This window comes from Acipenser ruthenus, chromosome 4 (genome assembly GCF_902713425.1).
Source record: "Acipenser ruthenus chromosome 4, fAciRut3.2 maternal haplotype, whole genome shotgun sequence".
NCBI classification, from domain to species: Eukaryota; Metazoa; Chordata; class Actinopteri; order Acipenseriformes; family Acipenseridae; genus Acipenser; species Acipenser ruthenus.
The window spans coordinates 10758537-10775982 of NC_081192.1; the positions used below are offsets into that span (position 1 = coordinate 10758537).

A 17446-nucleotide genomic window follows, 5' to 3' on the forward strand; every position below is an offset into this window, starting at 1 on the left:
ATTGCAAGTAAAGTACCTTGTAAGGTTGTTAGAACAGAATAAATTCTTCACACTCTTTAGGCAGACAACACATTTCATTTTCCTATGATCTGTCAATCCACCTATAAGACGAACTACACCCTTTAACAAGCTTTTTCACTTTTGGGATTATAAACAGGGTGCTGTTTTTTTTTTTTCTTCTAAAAAAAACTAACTCCAAATACAGTAAATTATTCAAATCATTATTGCATCACGCATGGTCACGTTAACTACATTTTAACGTGCATATGAGAAAATCCCCTTTCACACTTAACTAGGTATTGCATCAGTACAGTCTTGTCTTTTTACACTCAGAATGATACATCCTTTATCAGTCTTTCAGTGTCAAGTTTTCAATTTTATTATACTGTGTGTGTATATATATATATATATATATATATATATATATAGATATATATATATAAATGGGTAATTGTATGTAAAAATAATGTGATATCTGTATAATGTGAAATAATGTATAATGTATAATGTGATACCTTGTAACAATTGTAAGTCGCCCTGGATAAGGGAGTCTGCTAAGAAATAAATAATAATAATATATATATATATATATATATATATATATATATATATATATATATATATATATATATATATATATATATATATATATAGTAAAGGAGTGGCACTCACTCTCGTTCATTTTGACCCTTTAAAAAACAGACCCGACACAGACCCGACACAGGTTGCTTGCGCGTACTTTTAATGAAAACAAAAACAAAACAAACACCTAGCTCGTTTCAGGAGCACTGACTACACAGTTATGCAGGTCGCTGACTAGCTCACAGGAGGGCTAAGCCAAAAGACAAAACCATAAACTGGTGGTTTATATAAGCCACCACGGTAGTGTTGTTTGTATGGTCAAGCACATGTCTCCCTTGAACCTCCTGCAAAAAATTCTGCAAGGCCAGGTAAACTGTCCACCTGCCGTTCCACACATCGCCCCAGCCGATATGTATATGCAAATGTAGTGTGCACTCCCTGTTTAAACTAACCAACACCTGAACTCGGACCACCATTACACGACATTTGTTAGGTCTGTGTGGCGGCAGCATGGAGGCTCCATTTTAAAACAGCTTTGATATGAAAATGAAAAACAAACAATCGGATACAACTTAATATTTTTATTTATGAACATCATACATAACATTTTCAGAGCAGAAACACTGTATTTAATATTGAATATTAAACTTTTTTCTTATTTTTTTCAAAAAAAGCACATACATAAACATGAAAAACTGTAATAAAATCAATTTTACGCAATAAACTTCTGTGCAAACAGGTCTAAAAAGCTGTATGAACATTTATAAAACAAATAACTAGTTATAAAATAGCATAAAACAAAAATAACGTAACTTATGCAATGTGAAAGAGCTTTGAGTTCAAAGGCTCTGTCTGTCTGTTCAGAGTTCTATTTCAGCTTTCTAAGTACAATCTACGCAGAAAACACACTTTTCAACTGTACCAGTGCATTTGCCACAGACTGCCTTTTCATAACGGGCGCAGACATCAAAAGTTCTGTTTTTATTGCATTTAGCAACCTGGCATTGTCTTTTATTCTGTGTGCCAGTGGGCGCAGCGCTGGCTGAAGGTTGAGGGGTATTTGCCAGCCGGCTTTCGTGTCTCTTATCAAAATGTTTCTGCCGTAGGTCCATGGCTAGCTGCAAAATGATGTCCCTCTGAGTGATTGTGTTGCCAGTGCACTCCTTGTACAAAACCAAAGTGTTGATGGCTGCTGATCTGTGCAGAGCTTAGAAAACGCACATTTTTTAAAAAAATGTGCACCGTCATACTCAGGGTGGCACAGCCGTTCTGCCTGAGAAATGTAGTGTAAATAATAATAATATATGATGTGTAGAATGACTGTTATAAGTGTTTCAAGGACTCAACAGTTTTATAATATGTTCTTTCACAATAACTTTGATTTTATTATAAAGCCAGGACTACATTGTTGGCTATATTGTATTGATTTCAATATGCCGCATAAACTGCGGGTCTGGCGGTTGAAGCAGCAAGTGCTTCTAACTTATTCATTTTTACGATTCTGCAGCTGAAACACTGTGTGGGTATTTAATTCAAATATTTAGTAACACTTAAGAACGGACATGCACGAAATATTCACATTACACGAAGATATTTAAATTTGAATTGCAAAAGTCGTTCAAAAGCGGCTATGGCGGTGCTAGTATTAAGTTGCAAAACCAAAAATAAACTTTTTTTTTCTTACAGACATAATATTATACAACTGTACTTTGATTAAATAAAGTATATTATGTGTATGCACTGTTTACTATATTGTTATACATCATTTACTATTCATCAATATTACAAAATCAACTTGGCTCATCAGGCACCTAGAATTTTTTTTTTTTAAGCCATGCTTATCACACAGAATGCCTGATAAACAATGACATCATTACTTGAGTAGAAATCCACTGAACACCTACTGCAGTTGTTTTAGTTTTAATACACACACACAGCTGCTGCGCATTAACTAACCAAACTGAATTAATAACTGAACTCACTACTTGTTCCACACAGGATTAACTAGTGTGGTTGTTGCTGCCTTTTGCAACTGAACTGTGTGTATACTTAAACCGTATTAAGAGCAAAAGGTGAACTCGCAACCGCATTTAGGCTGTGTGTGTGTGTATAGATATTTTATTCAACATCATGTAGTCAAAGAAAAAATGATATTGCAGTCTACTGGAAGCTTATAACAGTAGTACAGTGTTTCATGTTAGATTTTGAGATGTCACATTTTTCAATGTGTCAGTTTTTTGTTAAGTATATGGAAAATTACAAGTGGTATGTAATTTTATATATTAACATTATTTAACAGGTTTCATTCCATGTGTTAATTCTATAGGGCGATGCAAAACTTTTGGCCATAGCTGTAGGTTAGTCCCCATTTTCGGTTTCGATCAGTTAAACCAGTTACCGGGATCGTCTGTTTGGTAAGCTGAAATCAAGATTAGGAGAGATATGCAGAATTTTCTAGTCCGCAATTTAGTCCACTTAGACTAAATCACTGTTACGCTGCAATTGACCCTAAGGGGCCTTTCACACCTAGTTCGTTTGGAGAGGATAATTAACACCTAAGTTCGGTTCGTTTGTGCAGGTGTAAAACGTTAAAAGGTTTTTAAAACACACTTTTCATGTTTTTTCCTTGAGAAACTATAAAATAGGTAGTAAAAGAAAAAGGTAATTGTTCTTTAGCCACAACATATGTATAATTTTTAAAAATCAAGTGATTTAAATCAGCCAAACCTGATTTTAAGTGAAATCATGTTTTTAAGACAGTCATGAACCATGCGTTTACCAAACACATATATGAAAGTGTACAAAATACATGTGTTTATTAGCCGAATGAAAGCATTCTTTTGTATAGTACACTGTCTTGGCTTAGTATAATGCAGTGTAATATATAGTTAACTGAAACTGCCAGCACTAGTGTTATACGATCCAAATTTTTTAATGCTGTCTAATGCCAGTATTTGTCAAAATTTTACAAATGAAATGTTATGAATTGTTCATACACTTGTTTTGAAATCCTTGAACAAGAATCAAGAGAAGCAATTTAGGTAATAATGCCTAACAACCCACTTTTGCTCAAAAACTTGACCAAAACTGAATTGCAATTTTTATTCTATCCACATGCAACTAATGTATTCAAACAGTATGCAATCTCTCTGAAGCCTAATCTCAAGAAGCAAACCCATTTCTTTAAACTAATTTACATGTATACCCTATAAAGTATTGTACATTTCTGACCTCATTATATAATAACATGAGCAATTATACAACAATGTGTTCGATTAGATTATATAATTATTATTTATTTTTTTTTCATTAAACCGGTAGGTAGTTTTCATCTTTAACTTGAAAAATAATTCAACCATGAGGCTGAAAGGATGAGGAGGAACAGGTTGTGTGTGTAGGGTAGCTTCAGTAATTAACTAACACAACTATTCCATACATCTTACATAGTATAGGGTGTGTGCTATGCAACATCCTGACCAGGCTCCGTCAATTCACTGGTGATTCAGTTCTGGGCTTTCCAGATTTTAGTCTTGTGTGGTGTTTTTGTGATGTACCATAGGCAACTGTACACCAGACTTTTTGTTAAGACTGACAAATCTCATCACTTTGACCATAGTGGGGTTGAAGCCCGGCTTCCAGAGGTGAAAGCTTACTTTTTCTTTGAAGGTTTGCAGTTTCCAGTTCTAAAAAGTAAGACTCGTATGTGAAATTTCAAGTGCTATCTCTTACCTTGGAGGATGAGGTATCACAGTCTTGGCAGATCCAACCATAGCCTGTCTGCTTAGGAGACTTTTTTAGAGGAGGGTCCAAACATCCAAAGTGGTAGCACAGGCGGCATTCATCACACCTGGACGATAACATAATTTAGTGGATAAATTAAAATTCTACACTTTTTCCATATTTTCTCTATACCATGTGCTTTTAAGATTTTCCTTCAAATTTCATAGATCTATGTTTTCTGAATATACACTCATGTTGTAATAGACTTTATTTGACAGTTTTGAGTATACAAAAGCAGAAATTGCATTCCAGAAAGAAGTGTTCTCATCTCAATACCCTTTAACGAACCTGTCCAAGATATGGACATCATAATCATATTCCCAGAGTGTTATATTTTATACTGTGATATTTTTCAAGTAATGCCATAAGGCAAGCACAGACAAAATCATGTTTGCATACAAATTACATCCTTGTAGGCGCTGCATGACGTGAGATAAGAATAAATAAAATATGTCAGAAGCCGACTTTGGTCTTGAGAAGTCACTGCATTTGTTATCCTCTAAACAAGGACAGCACAGGCGGTTTAAATATGTAGAACCACACATTACATTTCCCTGCCATCCTGGCACATTGCAATATAAGCTATCATGAGCTGATGGATGCTATTGTTTTCAAGGCATACAACAATTTTTGTTTTATGCACCATAGTCACAGGTACATTTTACTTTCGTGCAGTTTAGTAACACCTGGATAGCCATTTCAAAATTGGAACCAAATGAAATCTCTCTTAGCCACAATAAAAAGTAAATTACTTTACCCACCCTGTACAAAAAAAATCTGTTTTTCCTAAATACAAACATCACATCTAAAAAAATAATTCCAGATCCTACAACAAGTTCATTACTAATGCTGACATGCCAACAGAAGGGCACTCAATTAAGAAATATAAATAAACAATATGTTTATGCTGTGCAATTTCTGAACAGCTAACAAAAAAAATTAAATATGACTACTACTAATATTGTGAGGCTGCTGTGTTACAAAACAAAATGTTTGATGTGTACTTGGATAATTATGTAGCATTCAACAAAAGTGAAAAAAGGCAAACTGATATCTCATAATTAGAAGAGCTGTGAAAACCGCTCTCTACTTTCTAACACTGAAGGCCTTTGCATAATACTTAATGACACTGAAATACTTCCTTTATTATTTGCAAACTACAATCTGCTATTTGACTGTGTCCTACAGTCAGTGCTGCTTTGCCTTCCACTGCACTGAAATCAACCAAGAACCTTCCTGTCCATGATTAACTAATTATGTACTAATCAATAGTGTAGATCCTGATTTTACAATGTAAATCAGATAAATGAGATAACAGCCAAGGGTCAATCTCATTTTATTTTCAAAGCCCAATGCCCACATTTTTTTTTCCATTACGCCACTACTACCTGCACGGGGTGGGGTGGGGGGGTCTTATCAGTTAGCCTGCAGGAGTCTGGTAGTGAGCACTAGGGGAAAAGGTTTGAATTTTCAAGGCACACAAAAGGCTACTGAACAGATGCATTTAAGTCACTAGATGTCAAGCAAACTGACTAATAGCCCACTCTCACAGACAAGGAAAATGATTCAGCATTCTCTAGGCAGCAGCCCCAGTCTGGGACTTTTAAACTAACTACATGAAAAGTGCTTGGATCTCAGTTTTAATGAACTTAGACTTAAATACAGACTTTACGACTATATAGTGCCCCACACATACAAAGCTCTGATGTATTACTACTGTGCTAGGCCCTTCATCAAGAGGTAATTGCTGCAAAAAATCAGTAGGTGGCATGTACTATTCACTTATTTTTTTCTTATTTTGTTTATTAGATTTTTCTTTTTATAAACTAATGGTGCATGTGCCAATACTCATGTTATAATATCATATTTGATAATCCATATCTGGAGATTCAAACTCATAGCCCACAGCTCCTGATTAATACCTTGTCCTGCTTACTTGACTTTTTTGGCCATAAATCTTTAGGAATAAAAAACTAAATTTAAAAAACCATTACAAAAATTTCTTAACAGCAAGATTAAAAACAGCTATTTGTGTGAAAAATAAGAGGTCTGAAGAACAATCGATTCACAGAGGTAAGCACACATTTAGTAAGAAATTTTAACTGCTGAAAAGACAAATGAGTAGAATGCTGCAGAGACACTAATGAGAATTACTCCATTGTTATACTGTATGCAACTGGAAATTGATTTCACTGCCTATTCTGCTTTCTGTAAAAGTGCACACAGTGTCCTACTGCTGTTCAAAAATTCAGTTCTGAGATACTTTCAAGTATAGTGGTTCAAAATTAATAGATGTGTTCCATAGCATTGGTCATTGAGCAGACTCTTTTATCCAAAGCGACTTAGAGACTAGGGGGTGAACTATGAATCACAACTGCTGCTGCAGAGTAACTTACAAGAAGACCTCGGTTTTACGTCTCGTCCGAAGGACGGAGCACAAGGTTAAGTAACTTGCTCAGGGTCACACACAGTGAGTCAGTGGCTGAGCTGGGATTGAACTGGGAACCTGGTATCAAGTCCCTTTCTCTAACCACTGGACCACCGTGATCTTTGTTGAAATTCTAAGGAGTTTCTAAGGAGTGACAGCTACTAAACAGATGCGGCACTTTTGGTGACACAGACCTATTATATATATAAAAAACAACGCATCTGCAATTTATTGTAGCTGTAGACAGTATATTGTCAGGAATTCTCGCAACGTACTCTTTTTATTCATGTAGAGACGTTCAGGAGGACATTAAGATGTTTCAAACTCCTGTAGTGGATTGTTCGTGCACTGGGCTTGCAACGTATCCGGATGACTTTTTAATAATAAAGATCACACAGACTCATTTAATTTGAAGTTTTAGTGAATCAGAGCAGTAGTAGTGCTCTTTTCGGTTTATTAAATGCTTATGTTAAAAATTGGATTGGTTGGTTGTGCAGACCACCATAAATCCCAAGTAGAAAGCAGTCTGGGCGATCCAGTGCTTTACAGGTTTAACAGCATTAGTACTTCAATACAGTAATACAGATATGGACATATATATTTAGCTCTTAGGCTATAATATGCAAAAAGCTAAAAACGCCCACCGCTAAATTCTAGAACATTCAATATATATATATATATATCACTCTCTTAAGACTAAAACATAATTTCTATACCTTATAGCAATGCATCAATATAAAAGAGATATTAAATTCAAATATATGCTTACCTTCCAGTATATGGAAGTGTAGTGTAGGATATATTGAAAAATAAGAACTGTCTTCAAAAGGCAGAGACTTGTGAATACGACCAAAACTGATTGGATATAACTTCTTGTCAAAAAACATTGAAACATGATTTCATCGCTCTCTTTTTCCAACTCCTTTTTCAAAAAAGTCAGGTGGACCAAAGTTCACAGAATCCTTGCTATAATATAATACAAGTATATGTGTATATATGAGAGTTGTTTTTAATATCTAACACTAGCTCTATTTGATTATATTTAGCTAAAATTATATTATTATTTAGTCAAAAATTATATGTCCTTCTTAGCCACATATTACATGACTGCCTTTGAATAAGCATGCAGTGGTCAGTTCAATTAGTTTCATTTAAATTTAAGCTATAATAAACATGTTAAGTATAACTGCCTTGTATTAACTTGTACCATTCTCAGACTATGCCTGACCTCTCTCTGTTTCTAAAAGTTACCTGCTCAAGCAGGAGTCAGACACCCTGTTTTCTTGCCAAGACTATTGTTTTGATTAATATGAAACACCATTGTAAGCACTTTTCCAAATTCATCGCATTAAATCAGTTTTCTCCCAAAGAAAGTCGCTACTTATTTGATAAGAACTGTGACTGGATACAACTCCCCTAATTCGGTGGAATGCTCCCTTCTACGAGGTTTTCTTATCATAGAAAGACTTTGGATTCAAAACTGCGGACTACAAGTAAATCTCGCTTTAACTGCCAAAAAGAACCTTCCATATCTAGCACTGCTCTGCTTGCAAGCAGATAAGGGCAAGGCTATTTTTCTGTAGATTTTTTGAGTACTAAAATTATTGAATACAGTTTACACTTTATTTGTCTAACATTCCAACTTAACAGTTTCTGTTTTTTCTTGCAGTAAAACCTTGACATAAACTAAACATTTATATTATTTGGTTTAATTGATACAGTAATGTCTAAAATATTTTTTATTTAGTTGGAGAAATTGAACTAATTCTTCAAAGTATTAAATTAAATGCTCGCTCCTGCTTTTACAGTCTATTTGTATTACAGTAGAACCTTAACAAGCAAAAATACTTTAGTTTAGATATTATGTTTCTTATTAGATCAAAATACTTAAAACATATTATTTCTCTTCAGAGTGTTTTGTCACTATTATTAGATCAGAATACTTTTTTTTTTAAAACCTCCATGCTTAGTAACAACACAATCAAATAAAATCAAATAAGTCTTTTTAGTTTGAAATATCATTTTGTCTAAAAAGAGTTAACCTTTTGTTTTACTAATTTGCAATACCTAGCCTCCTTTCAAGGTTACAGACAAGTGTATGTGCTCTAATAACAAAGGCACATAGACAAGCTTTTTTTCTAACATTAACACTTGTTCAATTTTCTTAGCTTAAATCATTGTAACCTGTTCATAATTTGCTGCAATATTATTTATGCTGTTTCTATATTCTTTAAAACACAGTAATTATTACTATATTCTGACAGTGTCAGTTAGTACTGAACTGCTTTAGTTTTTGACTGTAATATGTTCTTTCAACAATAGTTATTTGTATAACAGTTTAACTTTAAATGATTTTATAACATGTATTTCTAATTCAGTTACTTCAGTATAGCAGTTGCTAATATTATTTCACTGAATTAAGTCTGACCCCTTTCTCTGTTCATACAAATCCAGTCAAAGCAGGTTTTAAGACAACTTTTGCTTTTTGCCAATTCTTTGGTGTTGATTAGTATGAGACACTACCGTAAGCATTTTCTAATACTCCTACCTTCTGTTATCCGAAAGTAATGAAAGTAAAGTAACAAAAGAGCTACTTTTTCTCATAAAACTGGAATATGTTAACAAGGCCCTATGATAAGAGCCTGCCGAGTTTGACTCCTTCTAGCAGGTGCTTTCACAGACTGCACACAACAGCTATCCATTGTTTTCTACTGAGTATACAGATCTTTTTGAAAGGAACACATACAGTATTATTATAATTATTGACAAAGAGTATATCATATTATTTCAATCGATACAGGTTAAAATAGGTTAGTTTAATCCAATAACTCAGCACGTTCCCAACAGGATTCGAACTCTGTGCCATGCTCAGCTCGGACTGGTTCTGCGAACACCGCGACAGGCCTGTGCACATCTGCTAAAAATATTTTTTAACACACATTACAGTCATTACAATATTTGTTCCAGTTTCACAAATGTTCAATTTGTTTCCCAAAGATCAGCCTGCTTCTAGTAGCTGTGACAGTCTTGGGTCAGTTTCTGCTCTCAGTGAGTCAGTTTCTGCTCACAGGTGTGGGTGACAGTCTTTAAAAGTCTGATACCTGCAAAAACTTCAATCTTGTTAGCTGGGCTCCCATCTCTACATTCCCATTCCCATCACCAGTGGGCAAACATATTTTAACTGAATCTGGGTCCATCAAAGAACCGCACACCCTTGCAACTGAGGCCTTCCTTGCAAAAGGATCTAATGACTTATAGCACAAAAGGGACGTGCTAGAACCGTCTGTGACAATATGCAATAGGAAGAGCTTTTTTCTTTTTATGGTCGACAAGCCTACAACTTTTAATACACTGCAGTTGGTATCACACGGCTGAATGAAAATATGAATAATGCGTCCCCACTTCAATTTTCCACACACACACACATTATATATATATATATATATATATATATATATATACACACACACACACACACACACACACACACTACCGGTCAAAAGTTTTAGAACACCTCCATTTTTCCAGTTTTTATTGAAATTTACGCAGTTTAATGTCTCAATGTACTCTGAAATTAAAGCATAGAACAAATAAACAATTGGAGATAAAAAAGAAATCATGGAATCATTTTGTTTAACAAAATTTAATCTAAATTTCTGACTCATCAAAGTAGCAACCTTTTGCAGATATAACAGCCGAACACACTCGTGGCATTCTTTCTACAATGGAAATCAAATATTGTTCGGAAAGTTCTTCCCAACACTGTTGCAAAAGTTCCCACAAATGTGTTGCACTTGTAGGTTGCTTTGCTTTCACCCTTCTGTCCAGTTCATCCCAAACCAGCTCAATGGGGTTTAAGTCTGGAGACTGTGCTGGCCATTCCATGTATTGAGGCCTACCGTCTTGTTCTTTTCTTCTAAGGTAGTTCTGACATAGTCTGGAGGTATGTTTTGGGTCATTATCTTGCTGTAGGATGAACCCCTGACCAACTAGGCGTATACCAGAGGGTATTGCATGGCGCTGCAAAATGCTGTGGTAGCAGTTTTGGTTCAGGGTGCCACTCACTCTGTGCAAGTCGCCGACTCTGGATCCAGCAAAAGAGCTCCAGACCATCACGCTTCCTCCTCCATGTTTGACAGTTGGTGTCACACACCGAGGAACAATCCTTTCGACTACTCAACGGCGTACAAAAACCCTGCATGATGAACCGAAGATTTCAAATTTTGATTCATCGGTCCATAAGACCTTCTTCCAGTCTTCAGTAGTCCACTGGCGGTGCTTCATGGCCCAGGCAAGCCTCTTTTTCTTATTTTGCCATCTTAGCAATGGCTTTCTTACTGCCACTCGACCTGTCAAACCTGCAGCTCGAAGTCTTCTCTTCACAGTTGAAACTGAGACTTGCTTACTTCGACCAGTGTTAAGCTGTGCTTGAAGCTGTTGTCCTGTGAGCCGCCTATCACGCAAGCTGTTGACTCTCAGAAACTTGTCTTCTGATTCTGTTGTGGCTTTGGGTCTGCCAGACCTCTTCCTGTCAAAGAGTTTCCTCCAGTTTCCAAGTGCCTTTTGATGGTGTAGGAAACTGTACTCACTGACACCTTGGCTTTCTTTGCAATTTCTCTAAAGGAAAGGCCCACACTTTTAAGGGTTATAATGGTCTGTCTGTCTTCCTTTGTTAATTGCCTTTTTCTCACCATTATGAGAGCAATATACTACTTCCTGCAGTACAATACTGTCCAAATAATGCTTAAGAGGGTGTAGTAACACAGTCTGTTCCAACACTGCTTTTATACAGACAGAGGGTTTGTAAGTAATCAACAAAAGTTGGGACACCTGTAGGAATTGTTAGCATCAACTTTCAAGGCTTAATTTACTTCCACTGCTGCAGAACAGCTGTAAGTTGTTAACCCATTACTTGTTCCCTGAAAAAGGCCTTTTTGTATAACTCTGAAATGTACATTATTTTTCAGTTTTTGGTAACCTAAACTTTTTTTTTGGCAGTTTACCGCTTACCTTTGTACCATTTCAGGTTATTCACTGGACTTGAACTGCTTAAATTTCAATAAACTGGAAAAATGGGGGTGTTCTAAAACTTTTGACCGGTAGTGTATATATATTAAAGTAGCTTACCCACAATATTCTGCTCATTTGTTTGTTTTGTTTCTGTTGCCAAGAAAATGATCTGTTGACTGACTGACAGGTATTATACCGGCATGGATTGCACAATTTCGTGCTGTGTGAATGGGTATTTTAAAGAATTCTTTAAACGTCTCAGAGACTGCATGGTGGCGGTATTTGTGTGTGAAAGTGGTAACTGAGTCATTATTTATGTATTTATTATTTATGCAGGAAGTTAACCCATTGAGACTGTGGCCTTGCAAGGGGGTTGTATTAAGCAATTTAGGAGGATAGTGACCCCAAACATTAAACTTCAAGCAAATTTGAAATAACGTTCGGAATGTTCTCGTCTTGTTATTTAGAAAATAGTTTTATAGGAAAAAAATAACACAATTAAAAAGCGATTGTTTTATTCATATTATAAAACTACTGTATACACAGTATTTAAACTGCAAAACCAAATGTCAATCCACGTTTGGCACGCCTGTCCAATAAAGACGGAGACTGCTTTTTGACAACAAAAAAATCCTTCTTAAATGTTTTTATTTTTTAACATACAAATCACTGTATTTGTTTTTGCAGCTTGCTGCTGTGGCATTTACAATTGCACTGCACTCTTACACACACAGAAGCACTTTTGCTTGAGACAAATGAAGCCTTGCATAGCCCCAGAAGCAGCTGCTGCTACTGTACGAAGAGAAAGTTTGTTTTCTTTGGGTACTTTGTCCAAATTAGGAAGGAACTATTGGACAACTGAAATTCATTCTCCTCCAGCAGACCGAAGACCGAATAAGCTGTCTCTTCTTTTGTGTTTCCGTTCTTTGCTTGTGTGGTATTTTACATTTCGCAATTTGATTATATCTCGTTACTCAAAGACCGAAGAAGCTGTTTCTTCTTTTGTGTTTCGCGCTTTGCTTGTTTGACATTTTCCATTTTGCAATTTGATCAAAATAATTTGCTGAAAGACCGAAATAACCTTTCATTTCATTCTTTGATAATCTGTCAATGCTCAAATCGCGAAATGGTTATTTTTATTGGTCATTGACCAAATCCTGACTATGAGTGTAACATATATATCGAACATAGTATCTTAATTTGATAAACAGCAATAGACTTCACAAAGAGTCACCTAAGATGCACTCTTGAGAAGCGTCAGGTAGTGTACTTTCCCAATTCCTTCGAGAATATACCTCTCCCCCTCTATCTTTTGAAGAGATTGCACTACAGACCTTGTCACAACAAGGTCCTTGATGTTATCAAAGCAATTTGGGACTACTTTAATCATTGGTAAAATTGAGCATCCTGAAAACAGAAATTTTAGCCTGGCAGAATTCAATCACTCCAAAGAGTGGTTATTGATTTATGTAATCTTATTTGGATGCGAGGGAACACGATCGATTCCCTTTGTCTGCAACACATGTCTTTCTCCTCAAGCTAGTTGTATCTGTTTCATCCGTTTAATCTGCAAGGAGTTCTTAACAGTTTCCCTGAAGGCAAAGCTCCTTCATCTATGCTTACGCTGGCTGAAGAATAAATCTTCATGGCCACCTTGGTTCATATTTTACCACTCAAGTATTCAGGCAAATTATATATATATATATATATATATATATATATATAAAGACCTAATGTCATTGAGTTCATCTAGAAGGAAATACCAATGTCATTCACATACAAGCTACTCATTTAAGGTAGAAATATCTTGCTCTTATAAATGGCATTGCATCAAATTAACTTTCAAAAGTACCAAATTAATAGTAGTTATTTTGCATGTATTTAACCAAAAAATTGTCAGAGGTCATGCTCCCTCTGAAGCTTCCAGCAAGTCAAGTAATGGCATCACCATTCACTTAACTAGTACAGTACCACATAATATAAAGTATCTTGTTTAACCCTATATTTGACGGCTTGTATATAAAATAAACGTATAATAAAATACACAAACAATTTTTTTTTTTTTTTGGATGATTATGACAGCAGAATCTTTAGTAAAATGTTACCCTCGCTTAACCAATTTTTAATGCCTAATTCAGGTACCAATCTGACAGGATAAAGAACCTACAGTACACTCTGCTGACAAGTGCTTCTATATATAGTAGACAAATTACCAATGATTCTCACAAAAACTCTAAAGTGATGACTCTGTTGCACATTCTGGAGAACAGACTTTACTACAGCTTTAATTTTTTGTCCCTTCACAATGGGCAAATGTTGTACAACATAGGTAAATAGATTTTGTAACATGTTCTTTCAAGGTGTATGTCATACTGCATGAAAAACTAAAAATGTTAAGTTGAATTACAGCATCTATAATAGGTCATTCCATTTCTGACATCCACTTTGGGGACTCATAACAAACTAACCAATACCCTGCATCCGAGTTTAATAAAACAGAAAAGATTACTTTAGTTACAACAAACTTAAAGATAAAGAATCAAGTAATCAGCATACTATATTGGCGAAAGTCCTTCTATTCCTCATCTTTTCATCACCAAGCAGATTTGTCTAAGTGGCAAATAACACATTTATCAAAGAACAGAGAGTAATTAACTAAGGAGTAACCGTGAGATCAGGTCAATAATGGACAATATACTTCCATTTTGATTAAGGGCTAGTGAATGAAATGTTCAGGCTTTTCCTGTGTGTCGTTTGTAGAAGAGGGGCAGATTATCCAATTTTGCCAACCTATTTTTTTGATTTAGTCAGCCTTTACTAGAATGCTAAGTGAGTCTGTTTTATCAAAAAAGAATACAACAGGAAAAACCTTGTCTGATTTCAAATTAAAGATTTGATCAGTAGGTCATTTAAGTTGCAAAAAAAACAAACAAACAAACCAAAAAAATACCAACAAATATTTACCATACTATTTGTCATACATGCCGTATATCCCCTACTCAAATTTTACCAATTGAAATATTCTCTTTACCTAGAAGCAACACACAACCATCTATATTGTAAGATAACTAATCAAAAAGGAAACATCAAGTCCAAATCGAACACAGGAGTATGGAAGAATGTGATGTTTAAAAAGAATCCCACCCTTTAGGTAAAGTCAGGAAAATATACTTAAATGTTTTATTGGCAGTGGCCCTTCTTTTAACTGAAAAATACCACTTTTTACATAGTATCTAAAATGAGTCTGGATCCAAAATGGTGATATACCCTGGCTTACCAAGGAATTAAAACCTGTGCTGGGTTGTGCTGTTGGGGCATTGGACATTTGTTGCCCGTCTTGGCCAGGAACTGGCTTCAAGGAGTGTCACATATGAACATGCTTAAAAAAAACAGCACAAATAAAAAAAAAAAACATAGATTTTACTGAAGATTTTGTTCTCACAATCATTCAAAACAGCAGGAAGAAAAGACTGTTCCAAATACAGTGCTCCCTGTTTATAAGGCGACTCTTTATCCTGTGGAACAGGTTATAAGGCGGTATGGTAATGGCTCCCATTTGTCCCATAATGCCATTACACTAACACTAGTATTCTCGTTATTAGGCGGAACACAAATAGCACAGTCTCTTAACTATGGCTCGCGACTACAGCATTACAAATGGGGCGCACTGTAAGAATGTTTATGAGGTATCCTCCATTATTAAAGGTAATGGGTATAAAAGCATTTTTAAAACCTCATCACTATACTACATGTGTAACACTGAATATCATGCTTGGTTGAGAATATTTACCTTTCGTCTTTGCAGCCTAATTATATCCTTTTGTGTTCTTTCATCAATGACTTACAGAAATGGGCTGTGACGTGCATGTGGTGTCGCATATTTGATCCATTGGGCCTTCCGTCCACTAATTAGAAGCTATGCACTTCTGATTTATAATTAATCTTGTATGCAATTACTGCATAGGGCAATGCCATAAATTAACCCTAAAGAACGACTGTAATTGCACCACGAGAAGAAGAAATGGCAGTGTGGGAACAATACTGAAAGATACCGGCAATTTTGATGAATGGATCTTCAAGCAATTGAATTCAGATGCTTGGTCACTCTCCATCTACATATCTAACCCAGCTTTTGTGTTCTCTTTACTGGGAAACAAGGGAGTCAGCAAAACAAAAATGCCAACATTAAATCATTCTGCACCACTCTATGTCAAAAATGTAATGGAAAATGCACTCATCATGGGAAAGGTTACTGTTCTTCCAGAACATCTTTCCACTTGGTTCAGGGCTCATCCCTTAATATAACTGTGCTGATACCACAGCTCACTATTCTCCCTGGGCTTAATGTGGCAGATGAAGGATTAAGGCATTTACAGGATGCTACAGTGCAGTGATTTTAGCAGTTACTCGGCTGAAAGTGATTTTGTGATTTAAGGATAACTACTCTGTTTATGCACAAATGCTAAAAATATGTAACTACACCATCTTACAATGTCACATTATGCTGTTAACCAGATTCTCAAGTACAGCATATTACATTAGACCAACAGTCAACATGAATAAGAAAGCACATTTTTTTCATGGAACTCAAAATCAGTTTTACACAGAAATACACTTAAAATTATAAGGTAAGATATTCTAGTATCTAGTATTCTGATAGGGGCTTTTAAGCAGCATTAAACTAGATTTATTTTTCTTTTTGTACACCTATATCAAATTACACTATACTGACTTAAAAAACAATCTGAAAAGGTGACATTAGCAAAGGCCAGCAACATTATAAATACATGATTTTAATAAAAATTAAATGCCATCTTTTTAAAAGGTGTTTTTTCAAAACATCAGTCCAATAAGCTTTAAGGATGACATGCATAAGTGCATATTGTGGGATAACATTAACTAAACAACTGGAACAAAGATTGCTATTATATTTTGACATTAATAAAAAGTAAATATGCAGGTGTTCAAGAGCCTATTGTACGTGTTTACATAGAATCCAAGATTTACTGGGGGGCTACTAAAAAGCTAAGAGGTATAACCATTGGCAAAAAAAAACAAAAAACAAAAAAAAAACCTTAAAAACTGCTGCATCAATATTCTCCACACAAGCTGGGTCTCAAGGGGATGCAATAAAAAAATAAACTACAATGAACGAGGTACTTGTACCCAACAAAGGACAGCATTGTACATGTCAAGTAACGGACTGGAAGGACAGATGTGAGAGAGAAATAAAACAGATGGAGACTAGAATAAGGAGAACGTACCCTGTGATCAGGAGCGAGATTGTGAACAAAGAAACAGGTGATGCTGCATTATGTAAATGATTGGGAAAGGTGTTGAAGATGCATACCAGGATACCACTGATAACTTAGAAGTCAGGGAGAGCCAAGCAATAAGAACACAAAAAACTATACAGAGACCACTATAGTATCTTGCTCTTAATTGTACTGTAATTCTTGACATGTATTTTATTTTGTAACGTTAAGTCGCCCTGGGTAAGGCGTCTGCTAAGAAATAAACAATAATAATAAATAATAAAATAATAAAATAGTAAATAAAGAATTGTCATTCCTATCCTCTTCAGACAACAATACTGCACAATATACATAATTTTGTAGGCAGTCTAAAGAGCATACGCAGTCGAAA

The 17446-nt window shown here is 35.3% G+C and overlaps 1 protein-coding gene across 4 annotated transcripts in view; it reads right to left on the bottom strand.

The window, feature by feature from the left end:
- The window catches only part of phf14 (PHD finger protein 14), a 141893-nt gene that overhangs the window by 38021 nt on the left and 86426 nt on the right, over positions 1–17446 (bottom strand). The window contains exons 17-18 of one of the 4 annotated variants that reach the window (XM_059021997.1): positions 4312–4429; positions 1408–3001 (exon numbers count right to left, since the gene is read on the bottom strand). The exons of 1 other annotated variant lie outside the window; for it this stretch is intronic. In XM_059021997.1, the coding sequence (XP_058877980.1) occupies positions 2903–3001; positions 4312–4429 (217 nt within the window). In that variant the 3' untranslated portion in view covers positions 1408–2902. Of the gene's footprint in view, positions 1–1407; positions 3002–4311; positions 4430–17446 lie in introns of those variants that run through there. 2 more of the 4 variants (XM_059021996.1, XM_033998851.3) reach the window with 2 other exon arrangements.